The 16922-nt window shown below is 44.9% G+C and overlaps 2 protein-coding genes across 4 annotated transcripts in view; both read left to right on the plus strand.

The window, feature by feature from the left end:
- Positions 1-3367, plus strand: part of LOC132886257 (sperm-associated microtubule inner protein 4) — a 30829-nt gene extending 27462 nt beyond the window's left edge. The window contains exons 7-8 of the mRNA XM_060920815.1: positions 953-1141; positions 2468-3367. Coding sequence (XP_060776798.1) covers positions 953-1141; positions 2468-3367 — 1089 coding nt within the window. The remainder of the gene's footprint in view (positions 1-952; positions 1142-2467) is intronic.
- Positions 3368-11171: 7804 nt separating this feature from the next.
- Positions 11172-16922, plus strand: part of osbpl3b (oxysterol binding protein-like 3b) — a 194158-nt gene continuing 188407 nt past the window's right edge. For all 3 annotated transcript variants that reach the window (XM_060921826.1, XM_060921825.1, XM_060921828.1), the window contains exon 1: positions 11172-11519. The gene's annotated coding sequence lies outside the window, so the exon portion shown is untranslated. The remainder of the gene's footprint in view (positions 11520-16922) is intronic.

Raw genomic sequence — 16922 nt, forward strand, 5'->3', positions numbered from 1 at the left:
GACATTTTTCTGGCCATTTTGAGCATGTAATCGACCCCACAAATGTGATGCTCCAGAAACTCAATCTGCTCAAAGGAAGGTCAGTTTTATAGCTTCTCTAAAGAGCTCAACTGTTTTCAGCTGTGCTAACATGATTGTACAAGGGTTTTCTAATCATCCATTAGCCTTCTGAGGCAATGAGCAAACCCATTGTACCATTAGAACACTGGAGTGAGAGTTGCTGGAAATGGGCCTCTATATACCTATGTAGGTATTGCACCAAAAACCAGACATTTGCAGCTAGAATAGTCATTTACCACATTAGCAATGTATAGAGTGGATTTCTCATTAGTTTAAAGTGATCTTCATTGAAAAGAACAGCGCTTTTCTTTCAAAAATAAGGACATTTCAAAGTGACCCCAAACTTTTGAACGGTAGTGTATCCAAATGTGGGGCGGCACGGTGGTGTAGTGGTTAGCACTGTTGCTTCACAGCAAGAAGGTCCTGGGTTTGAGCCCAGCGGCCGACAAAGGTCTTTCTGTGTGGAGTATGCATGTTCTCCTCGTGTCTGCATGGGTTTCCTCCAGATGCTCCAGTTTCCTCCACAGTCCAAAGACATGCAGGTTAGCCTAATTGGTGGCTCTAAATTGACTGTAGGTGTGAATGTGAGTGTGAATGGTTGTTTGTCTCTGTGTCAGCCCTGCGATAACCTGGCGACTTGTCCAGGGTGTACCCCGCCTCTCACCCATAGTCAGCTGGGATAGGCTCCAGCTTGCCTGCAACCCTGTAGAACAGGATAAGCGGCTACAGATAATGGATGGATGGATATCCAAATGTAGTGACATGCCCTGCTACGGGATTCAATCTTATGTATTAGTATAGCCTACAGCAACAAACTACATCTCATTCATTGAAGTTAAATAGTATCTCAAATGCTTGTCTGTGACATCCATTCTTACCCTCTGACCCGTAGCACATTAAGCCAGTAAAAGGACAGACTCAGATGTTTTACCCCAAGACTCCAAAAACATTGTGTTCAAATCTGACTTTGCGAGACTGGAAAAGCACGCTGCTGGAGCGGACTGCCAATGCGCTGCGCAATCTAGAGAAGTCCCAATGGCTCACTTCATATCAGCTGCACTACACAGGTCTAGTATATCTCGTAACAATACAAAGGTGTGATCAGAATACATATGGATATAATGTTAAATTTTCATCACAATAAAAACAGGACATCAATATTGTAGATGTTTGCTGTATATGAGGCACTGCTATTCAGCCATAAAGACAAATTGTGTTATTACAGGTGTTGGTGGGAGTGCATTTGGTGCTTTTATTTGACAGGGATGTGGGTTCTTTTATTTCCTAACAATAGAACCAAGAAACCAATCAGTCAGGGTTGCATGCAGAAGCATAAGAGGAAAGTCAGGCAGAATTAGCTGTTCAAATTCTCAGTTGCTTGATAAAGCTGCCTGTCTGTTTAAAATGATTCAGTAGCACATGCACTCATCAGAGGAAAGTTATTGTGCTGTTACACGCCAAGGGAGAGGGGCGAGATCATAGAGTTCAACTGTAGTCTTTTTGGGGGGGGGGTACAATACGACAAAATTAATTTTAAAAAGTTTTTATTTTAATTTATTACCACAATAGAGTAGATACAGATGTCCCGCAATAAATTCATAAGTAAAGAAATAAACCTGAAAGGTTTGCAGAAAGGCGGCACGGTGGTGTAGTGGTTAGCGCGGTCGCCTCACAGCAAGAAGGTCCTGGGTTCGAGCCCCGTGACCGGCGAGGGCCTTTCTGTGTGGAGTTTGCATGTTCTCCCCGTGTCCGCGTGGGTTTCCTCCGGGTGCTCCGGTTTCCCCCACAGTCCAAAGACATGCAGGTTAGGTTAACTGGTGACTCTAAATTGACCGTAGGTGTGAGTGTGAATGGTTGTCTGTGTCTATGTGTCAGCCCTGTGATGACCTGGGGACTTGTCCAGGGTGTACCCCGCCTTTCGCCCGTAGTTAGCTGGGATGGGCTCCAGCTTGCCTGCGACCCTGTAGAAGGATAAAGTGGCTAGAGATGATGAGATGAGGTTTGCAGAAAATAAAGACTTCATAAAACTAAATTTTCTCTGTGGAAATTATTATCAACATAGCAATGGACTAACATAGCATTCTGGGTTCTTTTCCAGGCACTGGGCCTACTAACCCTATAAAACTTGATGACTTTAATGAGAAGACAATCGCCTTGATTACAGGAGAAATGAGCCCTTACACAGCACAGCTGGTATAAAACACATGCAGCACAATTTAAAAAAGAAATTAGATAAACATGATGCTACTCATCCTTGTCCAGTGTTTGTTTTTCCATTTAACAGTTCAACCATCAACTGTATTCTTCTCTCCTTTTAATCACTGTTCTCCCTCTGTTCCCTGACCTGTGTTTTCATTATTGGCGAGCCTGAATGAACACTGCATTTTGATATTTGTATTTGTCTCAGAAGGAGCGATCCTATCCCATTCTCCTGCCCACTCAACCACATGAAGGACGCTGGGCCCGGATCCTGCAGAACCAACATCATCTGGAGAACCCATGCCCTCCCTACTCACTTTCCTTTCCCCCAGAGCCTCCAGATACAGGCATGGTTTTTACACAAACAAATGGACCACTAGACATGACTGCTGAGACAATCCCCGTTTTGGACACTATGCGCCAAAAACCATGTAGTGCAAGTCTCAAGGAGGAAGTGTTTAAATCCAACCAGGTTAATGAATCAAGTCAAACATGTCAGGTTGTATTTAAAAACACCGCCTACATGTGTGACGTGTGCTGCAAAAGAAATTGTGTTTGCAAGCTATCTGCGTCAGATGGCATTAAACCACAAGGAAAGATCAACAACCCTGCTTTGACAGTAAATGAGACAAAGAATACCAAGCTGGAACCGGTTTTTACACAGCATATGTTTCAAGCTGCGCTGCAAGACAAGGAAACAAACCAGAGAGGTTTGTCTAATAGGAGAACCCAGAACTATATCATAGAAAATAACCCTTATGAGTTTAAGTGCACAGCACCACCCAGTGCAGATGAGACAGACAGGCATGTGCACTTTGAGCAAACTGTGAAAGACTTTGAAGAGGAGGAGAAAATGAAGCAGGGTTCTCATACTATTCCATCTATCTGTCCACGCTTCTCTAGAGGCAACTTTGGGTATGGAGTAAAAAGAAGTAGCAGGGATTTGGGGTCTGAGCTACTTGAGCTTCAGGACTCTTTTAGCCGAACAAAGGCCCATCGAAACTTCCACGAATCTCTGCAGGATGCCACTGTAGATCTCAGGGACAACCATCACACTGGGAGAAAGCACTTCTTCTATGGCTTCAACTCTTACTATTTTCATAACTGAAAACCAAAAATGTTGAGCTGCTAGATAGTGGAATAAATGTTTGTGATGGTAGACCTGGTTAAGAGGTTTGCTAAATGTCATAAGTGTATCTTTGCACCATTAATGGCTCTAGTGCTTCCTAAATCCTAATTTTCTTTTATACACTACCGTTCAAAAGTTTGGGGTCACTTTGAAATGTCCTTATTTTTGAAAGAAAAGCACTGTTCTTTTCAATGAAGATCACTTTAAACTAATCAGAAATACACTATACATTGCTAATGTGGTAAATGACTATTCTAGCTGCAAATGTCTGGTTTTTGGTGCAATATCTCCATAGGTGTATAGAGGCCCATTTCCAGCAACTCTCACTCCAGTGTTCTAATGGTACAATGTGTTTGCTCATTGCCTCAGAAGGCTAATGGATGATTAGAAAACCCTTGTACAATCATGTTAGCACAGCTGAAAACAGTTGAGCTCTTTAGAGAAGCTATAAAACTGACCTTCCTTTGAGCAGATTGAGTTTCTGGAGCATCACATTTGTGGGGTCGATTAAATGCTCAAAATGGCCAGAAAAATGGCTTGACTATATTTTCTATTCATTTTACAACTTATGGTGGGAAATAAAAGTGTGACTTTTCATGGAAAACACAAAATTGTCTGGGTGACCCCAAACTTTTGAACGGTAGTGTATTTCTTCATTGTCCTTTGTGTAATTGTGAGTCCAAATATTAATTTTGCCTCATGAATGTCACAAACCATCTGCAGTAGCCTCTATGTTAAATAATAAGATTGTTAGTGCCTTTACAACCAGCTCTGTTACTTTATGCTTTGCTGAAGACCGTTCTGACAATCTGCAATCCATTTCTGTAGGATGGTGCTATGCTGACCTTAGCTTTTCTGTGAACAATATTCTGCTTATTCCCACTTTTATTCAAGCTCTTTAAGCTAGTGAAAAGCATGACTTGTTGTGTGTATGTGTGTGTGTGTGTCCTTGAGGAGAGAGCACATGCTTTTGTCCTGCCTTGCTTGAGCTTGAGGCATTCCAACAGGCTGAGTTGTACTCTGCAGCGCTGAATGTTCCTATTCACATCCTCTTTGAATGTAGTCAAATTCATCTGTAGAAAAAGAGTGCTATTTATTTGGGTATCTATTCTACTGAAAGACCTTCATGAAACATGGGATAACTTTGGGAACATGGGACACTTCCCATTAAGGCTGGATTATGTTTTTGGTACCTAGTGTTAGGAAGTCAGATGTGCTGGCTTGTTGTTGTTGTTGCTAGCGCTACTGCTTTACCAGAGCCTGTCCAATGCTAACTTTTGTATTAATAAAAACACATTGATAAATCAGAGGCTATCTTTATCCTGACTTATGCCATAGTAATGTACAGTAGTTACAATCCAACACATAAAAAGACTGAGCCTGGATCACACACATGCACTCAGTATAAATTCTGAAATTTGGGCATCGAACTGTAAAGCATTAATAGAAATATTTGTCATTTTTGGGGCGGCACGGTGGTGTAGTGGTTAGTGCTGTCGCCTCACAGCAAGAAGGTCCGGGTTCGAGCCCCGTGGCCGGCGAGGGCCTTTCTGTGCGGAGTTTGCATGTTGTCCGCGTGGGTTTCCTCCGGGTGCTCCGGTTTCCCCCACAGTCCAAAGACATGCAGGTTAGGTTAACTGGTGACTCTAAATTGACTGTAGGTGTGAATGTGAGTGTGAATGGTTGTCTGTGTCTATGTGTCAGCCCTGTGATGACCTGGCGACTTGTCCAGGGTGTACCCCGCCTTTCGCCTGTAGTCAGCTGGGATAGGCTTCAGCTTGCCTGTGACCCTGTAGAAGGATAAAGCGGCTAGAGATGATGAGATTTGTCATTTTTGCACAATAGTGTATTTTCCACTTGTGATTGAGTCTGTGTTCTCTGCAGGAAACTTTAAAGGTTCTATTGAGAACCCTACAACAGTGTTTCCCTATCAGAAAGGAAGTAGACATAGAACCAATTTTAGAAGCCTGATTATCTTTTATTCTATTAACCCTTAAATAACCCCTTTATTCTATACAGAAACTATAGTAAACCCTCACCTTGTTTGTTAGAGTGCTGTTATGGAAAAAAGCGTAGACAAACAAGGTTTTCAGCATTGTTTAAAAAACAACAACAAAGTTCTATTACGTATATTGTTTTAATAACGTTAAGGGATATCTTTGGAAATAACAGTGAAAACAGATTGCACTAAAACTGTATATTTATTTGTTGCAATACTAGCAAATATCCACTAGATGTCACAAATCAACAGTTATTGTATCCTTTTCCCAGCATGCATTCTGAGAGCCATCTATCCCACAGGTTCACATGTTGCTCTTGGTTTGAAAAGTGATCATCAGATTGTTCTTGAAGATTGCCTTACAGGATTCGGTTCCAACCCTGATCTAATCAGTCTACTCAGTCAGACGGATCAGCTCTGTTAGATCAGTGCTGGAACTGAACTCTATGGGAAATCAGACCTCCTTCCTATAGGTTTCTAATTTATACATAAAACATGAATAACACAAGAAGTAACCACTTATATAGCTTTTAATGCCATTGAGTGTGATGCACGACTCCTGTCTCATCTATTACAGAAGCCGCATTTTTATCACAGCCAAATTTGACTTCTGTAAGAATTCAGTTGAATTCCATGTGACATTTATGCTGCTCAGAGACAGCCGTTTGTGCAGGGGCGTGCAGGATTGTGGTGTGGTAAAAGCCCACAAGGCTTACACAATCACACATACGCACTTCTGATGAATGAGTGCTTGTTCCTGTGACACACCTGAGCCCTTTCTATGACGAGATAGTGTGTAATACCCCAGGAATGTGCTAAAAATACACATTCCATTGCAAACACACCCTCACAACACACATCATGCTGGACAATGACTAACAATATCTATATAGCATCACTTTTTCATAAAATGTCTAATATTACAGACAGTCTTGTTTGTTTGAAAAGATAGAAGGAAATTTGTAGGTGTTAAAGAATGTTTTATAACCCTTTCGGACATATGGAATGACTATACAAGGGGAAAAAATATCCACTGCCTTTCCTCATTGAAGTCCCTTTGACCTCACAAACATTGGCACTTTATAAGGAAGGTTGACTTCACGAGAGATTCACTTATTTGTTTCCATGCATGAAACATTCAGTATCACTTCCATTCCTCTCAACATTTATCCTCTTATTGGTGTTGTCATGGTGATGAAGGGACTATACTGGGTAAAAATGAGCAGATGTAGACCGCATTTAGCAGGAGGACATGGCATACTGGAGACATGATAGCAAGTGTAACACTGAGTGGATTTTTTTTTTTTGCAAACAACATATACTTTTGAAAGATCACAGTAAAACTATACAACAACAGGATATAATATCACACCACAACTATCCCTGTGGTCTTATCCAGCCGCCAAAACTTCAAACGATGAATGGCTTTGAATATCAAATTTAATCATGATAAGACATATTAGGAAGAACCCAGAATAGGTCAAGAAAATAAAAGGGCAATTCTGCGCACGGTATGTCCCAGGGATCCGAGTCCAGTAATAAAAACCTTGATCTAAATTGCAAAATTTCACACTCACATCAACTCACACTCAACTTCTTCAGAACCCCATACCGGCCCAAAATGCCTAATGTCTGAAACACACACACACACACACACACATATATATATATATATATATATATATATATATATATATATATATATATATATATATATATACAGTGGTGCTTGAAAGTTTGTGAACCTTTTAGAATTTTCTATATTTCTGCATAAATATGACCTAAAAAATCATCAGATTTTCACACAAGTCCGAAAAGTAGATAAAGAGAACCCAGTTAAACAAATGAGACCAAAATGTTATACTTGGTCACTTATTTATTGGGGAAAATGATCCAATATTACATATCTGTGAGTGGCAAAAGTATGTGAACCTTTGCTTTCAGTATCTGGTGTGACCCCCTTGTGCAGCAATAACTGCAACTAAACGTTTCCAGTAACTGTTGATCAATCCTGCACACCGGCTTGGAGGAATTTTAGCCCATTCCTCCGTACAGAACAGCTTCAACTCTGGGATGTTGGTGGGTTTCCTCACATGAACTGCCCGCTTCAGGTCCTTCCACAACATTTCCATTGGATTAAGGTCAGGACTTTGACTTGGCCATTCCAAAACATTAACTTTATTCTTCTTTAACCATTCTTTGGTAGAACGACTTGTGTGCTTCGGGTCGTTGTCTTGCTGCATGACCCACCTTCTCTTGAGATTCAGAAACACCTGACTCTAATTTCACCTTCAAATTAACTGCTAATCCTAGAGGTTCACATACTTTTGCCACTCACATATATGTAATATTGGATCATGTTCCTCAATGAATAAATGACCAAGTATGATATTTTTGTCTCATTTATTTAACTGGGTTCTCTTTATCCACTTTTAGGACTTGTGTGAAAATCTGATGATGTTTTAGGTCATATTTATGCAGAAATATAGAAAATTCTAAAGGGTTCACAAACTTTCAAGCACCACTGTATATATATATATATATATATATATATATATATATATATATATATATATATATATAATCATTGAGTTCTCCCGCAGTCCACAGACATATGGATTGGCAGCTGGTTACTCTAAATTGTCCATAGGCGTGAATGTAAGTGTGAATGACGGTCTGTCTCTCTGTGTTAGCCCTGCTATCGATTAGTGACCTGTTCAGGGTGTGCCATGCCTCTCACCCAATGTCAGCTGGGATGGCTCCAGCTCACCCACAACCCTGATTTAGGACAAGTGATATTCACAATGGATGGATGGACTGAGCTCTTATAGTTATTAGTAGGTTGCTTGAATTGAATGGGTTTAATCAAACCTCAGTATCTGAAAAACAAATAGCCTTCTAAATAATATTAACTTAAAACTAATAAAAATTTCTATAAAGCTTGTTCTGTCTGTAAAAGGTTCAGAACGGCTCTAATAAATATCCAAAACATTATTGCATCTTCATCTTCTTTTGGCTGCTCCCGATTAGGGGTCACCGCAGCAGCTCTTTTGTCTCCATTGCTCCCTGTCTTCCACATCCTTCTCTACCACACCTGCCACTTTCATGTCCTCTCTCACCACATCCATGTATCTCCTCTTTGGCCTTCCTCATTTTCGTGTGCCTGGCAGCTCCATCCTCAACATTCTCCTTCCAACGTGCTCTGCTTCTCTTTTCAGGATGTGCCCATACCATCTCAGTCTCATCTCCATCCATCCATCCATCCATCCATTATCTGTAGCTACTTATCCTGTTCTACAGGGTCACGGGCAAGCTGGAGCTTATCCCAGCTGACTATGGGCGAAAGGCGGGGTACACCCTGGACAAGTCACTAGATCAGGGGTCTTCAATCCTATCCGCAAAGGGCCGGTGTAGCTGCAGGCTTTCATTACAGCCAAACTGGAGGCTCACTTGATTGTTGATTGGAGACGAGGATGAAATGATTAAACAAGTGAAATCAGGTGTAGCTCCTGCTTGGTTGGAATGAAAGCCTGCAGCCACACTGGCCCTTTGTGGATAGGATTGAAGACCCCTGCACTAGATCATCGCAGGGCTGACACATAGAGACAAACAACCATTCACACTCACATGCACACCTACGGTCAATTTAGAGCCACCAATTAGCCTAACCTGCATGTCTTTGGACTGTGGGGGAAACCGGAGCGCCCGGAGGAAACCCACACAGACATGGTGAGAACATGCAAACTCCACACAGAAAGGCCCTTGCCAGCCGCTGGGCTTGAACCCAGGACCTTCTTGCTGTGAGGCGACAGCGCTAACCACTACACCACCGTGCCGCACCAGTCTCATCTCTCTTAGCTTAATTCCCAAGCTCTTCACATGTGCTGTCCCTCTGATGTGCTCGTTCCTTATCCTATCCAACCTTGTCACTCCCATCGCAAACCTAAACATCCTCAACTCTGCCACCTGGACAGCACGATAGTGTAGTGGTTAGCATGGTCGCCTCACAGCAAGAAGGTTCTGGGTTCGAGCCCAGCAGCTGGCGAGGGCCTTTCTGTGTGGAGTTTGCATGTTATCTGCGTGGGAGAACATGCAAACATTTCCTCCGGGTGCTCCGGTTTCCCCCACAGTCCAAAGACATGCGGTTAGGTTAATATGGGACAGGCTTGGGCTGAGGTGCCCTTGACCGAGGCACTGACTGCTCTCCTGGTGCTGTTAGCATGGCTGTCCACTGCTCTGTGTATGTGTGTGTGCTCATTGCTCACATGTGTGTTCACTGCTTCAGATGGGTTAAACGCAGAGAGGAATTTCACAAGTGTGTGATGAATAAAGTTGCCCTTTCTTTTCCAACTTTGCCTCCTGTACAGTCTCCAATCCATACATCACAGCTAATGTCCAAAACATCTCATCTCATCTCCAGCCGCTTTATCCTGTTCTACAGGGTCGCAGGCAAGCTGGAGCCTATTCCCAGCTGACTACAGGCGAAAGGCGGGGTACACCCTGGACAAGTCGCCAGGTCATCACAGGGCTGACACATAGACACAGACAACCATTCACACTCACATTCACACCTGCAGTCAATTTAGAGTCACCGGTTAACCTAACCTGCATGTCTTTGGACTGTGGGGGAAACCGGAGCACCCGGAGGAAACCCACGCGAACATGGGGAGAACATGCAAACTCCACACAGAAAGGCCCTCGCCGGCTGCTGGGCTCGAACCCAGAACCTTCTTGCTGTGAGGCGACAGCGCTAACCACTACACCACCGTGCCACCCTGTCCAAAACATCCTTCTACAGGGTCGCAGGCACGCTGGAGCCTATCCCAGCTGAGTACGGGCGAAAGGCGGGGTACACCCTGGACAAGTCGCCAGGTCATCACAGGGCTGACACATAGACACCGACAACCATTCACACCTACGGTCAATTTAGAGTCACCAGTTAACCAAACCTGCATGTCTTTGGACTGTGGGGGAAACCGGAGCACCCGGAGGAAACCCACATGGGCACGGGGAGAACATGCAAACTCCACACAGAAAGGCCCTCGCCGGCTGCTGGGCTCGAACCCAGAACCTTCTTGCTGTGAGGCGACAGTGCTAACCACTACACCACCGTGCCACCCTGTCCAAAACATCTCATCTCATTATCTCTAGCCGCTTTATCCTTCTACAGGGTCGCAGGCAAGCTGGAGCCTATCCCAGCTGACCACGGGCGAAAGGCGGGGTACACCCTGGACAAGTCGCCAGGTCATCACAGGGCTGACACATAGACACAGACAACCATTCACACCTACGGTCAATTTAGAGTCACCAGTTAACCTAACCTGCATGTCTTTGGACTGTGGGGGAAACCGGAGCACCCGGAGGAAACCCACGCGGACATGGGGAGAACATGCAAACTCCACACAGAAAGGCCCTCACCGGCTGCTGGGCTCGAACCCAGAACCTTCTTGCTGTGAGGCGACAGCGCTAACCACTGTGCCACCCTGTCCAAAACATTATTGCATATATTTCAATAATGACTCTGATATTTAAATAATTTCATACAGTAAATATCTGTGCTGATGGGGTCGCTGGTTGTGAAACGTTGGAGTATACACGCTCAGGAGATTGAGACCACAGGAGCTGTTCATTCAAATGGGCGGCCGGTGTTCTGGGAAGGAGATGCTGCGCCTGCGTCATGGTAAGAGAGGCGTAGCCACACCCATTATCACAAGAAACTCCATCTTATTGGCTTGGAGTCATGTCAGTCACTCTCTGAACGCTCAGACCCAGCTGATTGTGTACGACTCTTTCTGAAAGAAGGCGCTCATCAGCCGTGCAGTCTGTCCCAGTGTGGAGGTGCTCGGCTGGGACGGAACGCTTCGGAAGAACGGAAATACATGTTATTTATGAGTGGGGAGACATTGCGATAGTTTCTTATTAACTCCACGGCGTTTTCCCCTCTATTAATATCATGTTTTATCCAAAGTAGAGAAATAGTAGCGTTCATACTTTACTTGCACTTTTCTTTTTTGTTGTTTTTTGAACTCCGTGTCTGTGTTTTTGCATCCGATTCCGACACGCGGACCAGCGCACGTTTTGTCTTTTCCCGGAAGTCGGAACTGAGACGCGCTTCTGCTCGGGTCCCAGTGGGTAAGTGACGTGTTCGCAGCTACAGTGCGCTTTCTTTTCATAAGCAGGATGATTCTGTGCCCCGCCCGCGAGCCACGCAGTCCACCAGCACAGTTTTATCTGACTAGTCATGGCATGTAAACTTATAGCCCTGAGCTGCGGATGCAACTGAGAAGATAAGCTTTCAGCACAGTGCACTGAGAGAGAGAGAGAGAGAGAGAGAGAGAGAGAGAGAAGTTTCTTAGGGCTGCTTTAGACAAGTAAAATATCTGAGCTTCATAAAGTGTTCCCAGTTTACAATTGCTGGTCCCATGAATGTTCTGGGAACGTTTTGGAACCATTTATCCTAGAGGTGGTGTACACTCTGGACAAGTGTGCAGGGCTGACATACAGAGACGGTCAATTTAGAGTCACCAGTTAACCTAACCTGCATGGCCTTGAACAGTGGGGGAAACCGGAGCACCCGGAGGAAACCCACGCGGACACGGGGAGAACATGCAAACTCCGCACAGAAAGGCCTTCGTCAGCCGCTGGGCTCGAACCCAGGACCTTCTTGCTGTGTGGCGACAGTGCTAACCGCTACACCACCGTGCCGATCATTTCGGAACTATTGATTGTGAAAATCCATCCATCCATCCATTATCTGTAGCTGCTTATCCTGTGCGTGGGCAAGCTGGAGCCTGTCCCAGCTGACTATGGGCGAGAGGTGGTGTACAGTCTGGACAAGTGTGCAGGGCTGACACATAGAGACAGACAACCATTCACACTCACACCCACACCTACAGTCAATTTAGAGTCACCAGTTAACCTAACCTGCATGTCTTTGGACTGTGGGGGAAACCGGAACACCCGGAGGAAACCCACGCGGACACGGGGAGAACATGCAAACTCCACACAGAAAGGCCTTCGTCAGCCACTGGGCTCGAACCCAGGACCTTCTTGCTGTGTGGCGACAGTGCTAACCGCTACACCACCGTGCCGATCATTTCGGAACTATTGATTGTGAAAATCCATCCATCCATTATCTGTAGCTGCTTATCCTGTGCGTGGGCAAGCTGGAGCCTGTCCCAGCTGACTATGGGCGAGAGGTGGTGTACACTCTGGACAAGTGTGCAGGGCTGACACATAGACACAGACAACCATTCACACTCACACCCACACCTACGGTCAATTTAGAGTCACCAGTTAACCTAACTTGCATGTCCTTGAACAGTGGGGGAAACCGGAGCACCCGGAGGAAACCCACGCGGACACGGGGAGAACATGCAAACTCCACACAGAAAGGCCTTCGTCAGCCACTGGGCTCGAACCCAGGACCTTCTTGCTGTGTGGCGACAGTGCTAACCGCTACACCACCGTGCCGATCATTTCGGAACTATTGATTGTGAAAATCCATCCATCCATCCATTATCTGTAGCTGCTTATCCTGTGCGTGGGCAAGCTGGAGCCTGTCCCAGCTGACTATGAGCGAGAGGTGGTGTACAGTCTGGGCAAGTGTGCAGGGCTGACAGATAGAGACACACAACCATTCACACTCACATTCACACCTACGGTCAATTTAGAGTCACCAGTTAGCATGTCCTTAAACAGTGGGGGAAACCGGAACACCCGGAGGAAACCCACGCGGACACGGGGAGAACATGCAAACTCCACACAGAAAGGCCTTCGTCAGCCACTGGGCTCGAACCCAGGACCTTCTTGCTGTGTGGTGACAGTGCTAACCAATACACCACCGTGCCGATCATTTCGGAACTATTGATTGTGAAAATCCATCCATCCATCCATTATCTGTAGCTGCTTATCCTGTGCGTGGGCAAGCTGGAGCCTGTCCCAGCTGACTATGGGCGAGAAGTGGTGTACAGTCTGGACAAGTGTGCAGGGCTGACACATAGAGACACACAACCATTCACACTCACACCTACGGTCAATTTAGAGTCACCAGTTAACCTAACTGGTGGCACAGTAGTGTAGTGGTTAACACTGTCGCCTCACAGCAAGAAGATTCTGGGTTTGAGCCCAGTCGCCAGCGGGGGCCTTTCTGTGTGGAGTTTGCATGTTCTCCCCGTGTCTGCATGGGTTTCCTCCGGGTGCTCCGGTTTCCCCCACAGTCCAAAGACATGCAGTTAGGTTAACATGGGGCAGCCTTGGGCTGAAGTGCTCTTGAGTAAGGTACCTGACCCCTAACTGCTCCCCAGGCACTGTAGTGTGGCTGCCCACTGCTCTGGGTATATGTGTGTGTGTGTGTGTGTTCACTGCTTCAAATGCAGAGGATGAATCTCACTGTGCTTGAAGTGTGCATGTGACAAATAAAGGTTTCTTCTAGTTTCTAACCTGCATGTCCTTGAACAGTGGGGGAAACCAGAGCACACAGACACGGGGAGAACATGCAACCTCCACACAGAATGGCCCTCGTCAGCCACTGGGTTTGAACCCAGGACCTTCTTGCTGTGAGGCGACAGTGCTAACCACTACACCACACTACACTGCCACTCGTTTCGGAACTATTGATTGTGAAAATGTTCTGAAAACATTTTTTTGCGTTATAGTTTTTTTTCCCCCCGTGTGCCTTATGGTTCACGTCACGTTCCTCTAACTTTCTCAGGAACCTTGCATTAACCCGGGATGTTTACTCTAACATTTGGGAACATTCTCACAGACCCGCCCCTGTACAAACCTGTTACTATACTGATATAAACATGGCTGGCTGTCATAAGGTTCCCATTATATTTGTGCACAAGAGGCACAGTGTCTAGCATTGCCACCTCACAGCTCCAGGGTCCTGGGTTTGAACCTGTGTTTGGGTTCTGGTCTGTGTGGAGTTTTGCATGTTGTCCACATGCTTGCATGGGATTCTTCAGGGTTCTCTTGTTTCCTCCCACTGTCCAGAAACATGCACATTGGTGGACTCAACACTAAGGGCGTATTCACATTAGGCAAAGTTGCTTTGTACTGTGCCTGAGTACCATTGTCCCCCCACCTTCCTTCCCCACTTTTCTGCGCTCGCATTGTGCCTCTCAACTGCAGTACAGATTTATCAATTATGCAACGCAGCAATTTTCAGTAAATTGTGCTGCACACTTTAGAAAATTTTTATGGAGGCAGCTGACGTTGAATTTGCAGCTTTATTCACGGACTACAATTCATGTTCATCAATAAGGTGAGAACCAGACCCATTATTAACCCAAATGTTATTGAATTAATAATATGTCAAATAATTTTGATGTCATTGCATTTGATTTCCGTGCTTGGGCATGGTTAACAGTCCCACAAGATAAGTGCTGTGTCTGAGTCGAACTGAACAATGTTCATTGCCCATCTCTTCAAGCAGCCAGGGTATAGTACACTGAATCATGCCTGAGGCCAAGTTTACATTAGACCGTATCTGTCTCGTTTTCTTCGCGGATGCACTGTCCGTTTACATTAAAACGCCTGGAAACGCCGGGAAATGGGAATCCGCCAGGGTCCACGTATTCAATCCAGATTGTGTCTGGTCCGGTGCTGTGTAAACATTGAGATACGCGGATACGCTGTGCTGAGCTCTAGCTGGCGTCGTCATTGGACAATGTCACTGTGACATCCACCTTCCTGATTCGCTGGCGTTGGTCATGTGACGCGACTGCTGAAAAACGGCGCGGACTTCCGCCTTGTATCACCTTTCATTAAAGAGTATAAAAGTATGAAAATACTGCAAATACTGATGCAAATACTGCCCATTGTGTAGTTATGATTGTCTTTAGGCTTGCCATCCTTCCACTTGCAAGTGGTAAGTGACGCGCATGCCCGATATGCACTGAGATCACACACACAGCGCCTCAGTCCCGAATCACTGCTCATGCGCTTCACTCGCGCGCTCTGTGAGCTGCGCAGGGCCGGAGTGCGCACCCTCCAGAAGGCACTCGCTGTTCAGGGCGGAGTGATTTGGAGCGCAGGATGCCTGCGGAGCCGAGCGTATCCGTGTATTGGCGTTGCTGTGTGCACGCGAATCGTGTATTGGCGTTGCTGTGTGCACGCTAATCGTTTTAAAAACGTTAATCTGATGATCCGCTGATACGGTCTAATGTAAACCCCACCTCAGTACGGTACACAGCAATCACACTCGTCAAATGAACTGGACACTGGGGGTCAAATGTTCTTGAGCACCAGTGTCCCATCTGGAGTGAATTCTCCAGCCTCGCACCCAGTGTCCTCAGGATGGGCTCTGGAGCCACCATGATCCTGATCAGAATAAAGCAGTTACTGAATATGAATAATCCTAATCATAATAATAAGAGAACATTCTGTTTAAAAGTTCCCAGAATGTTTCAAGAGCAGTGCTGAACATTATCAAAATGGTTCCCAGAAAATTAAACAAAGTGGAACCAAATGGGCCCTGTGATGACTTGGCAACTTGTCCAGGGTGTACCCTGCCTCTCACCCATAGTCAGCTCCAGCTTGCCCACGACCCTGCACAGGATAAGCGGTTACAGATAATGGATGGTTGGAACCAAATGGTAGTATTCGGGAAATTTTTTTTTTGTTTGCTGGGTTGCATGGAACATTTTGGGGTTTCCCAAAGAGATAACCTTTAAGGGTTCTTCTAAGAGTGTAGTCATGAATGAGAGCATTTTATAAAGTGATCAAACTTAACCTTGTCAAAAGGTCTAACATTCCAGACCAGAAGGTGTGAAAATAAGTTTCATCTTTGCACACTGTTTTGGGCTTGAAGTGTTCATGCCACGAAGATAAAGGTGAGGTTGGTGTCAGGACATTTGTTTCCTTGAGTGGGCGATATGACAAAAATAATATCTCACAAAACTAAAAAAAAAAATGTATAAAAATGTAAAATTTCATGAAGGAAAAAAGAGAAAACAATACAATAGTTTTTTTTAATGTCCAACCCGTTACTTTTTACAGTAAGTATCTAAGGAATTATAAAAACTGTTACACCTGATGATAATCCTGACGCTCAGAAAACCATGATTATGTGTCATGATGTTATTATACAACAATATTATAGTCATACTGTCATATTGCCTTGTCCTACTTTATACGTTATTTGGCACTGTCTTTGTATCAAGGACACCGGTAGGAATTTTGGGCTCCCTCACATGATAATTCACTGTACTCCATTCTCAGGCTCTGATGAACAGTTTCATTGCTGGGAATCCATTTGGGCTTTCTGTCTGCTCAGGGCCAGTTTCACAAGCCAGAGCTCCTGATTCTCTCGAGAATCTGGCATGTTTTGTCAGAAACATTTCACAGAAAGAGCCAATTTAACATTGCAGATGACCAGCTACAGACTTGTCCCCCTGAATCCTGTTGGCAAACGTGTGGGATTATCTCATTTACTCACCACTGAACTCTTGAACAACTTTTAAATATGTGATTCTGTCAAAATGTTTTCAGTCAGATGACTATAGCTTGCTCAGAAGCATTCAGTGTATG

Source organism: Neoarius graeffei, chromosome 5, assembly GCF_027579695.1.
Source record: "Neoarius graeffei isolate fNeoGra1 chromosome 5, fNeoGra1.pri, whole genome shotgun sequence".
NCBI classification, from domain to species: Eukaryota; Metazoa; Chordata; class Actinopteri; order Siluriformes; family Ariidae; genus Neoarius; species Neoarius graeffei.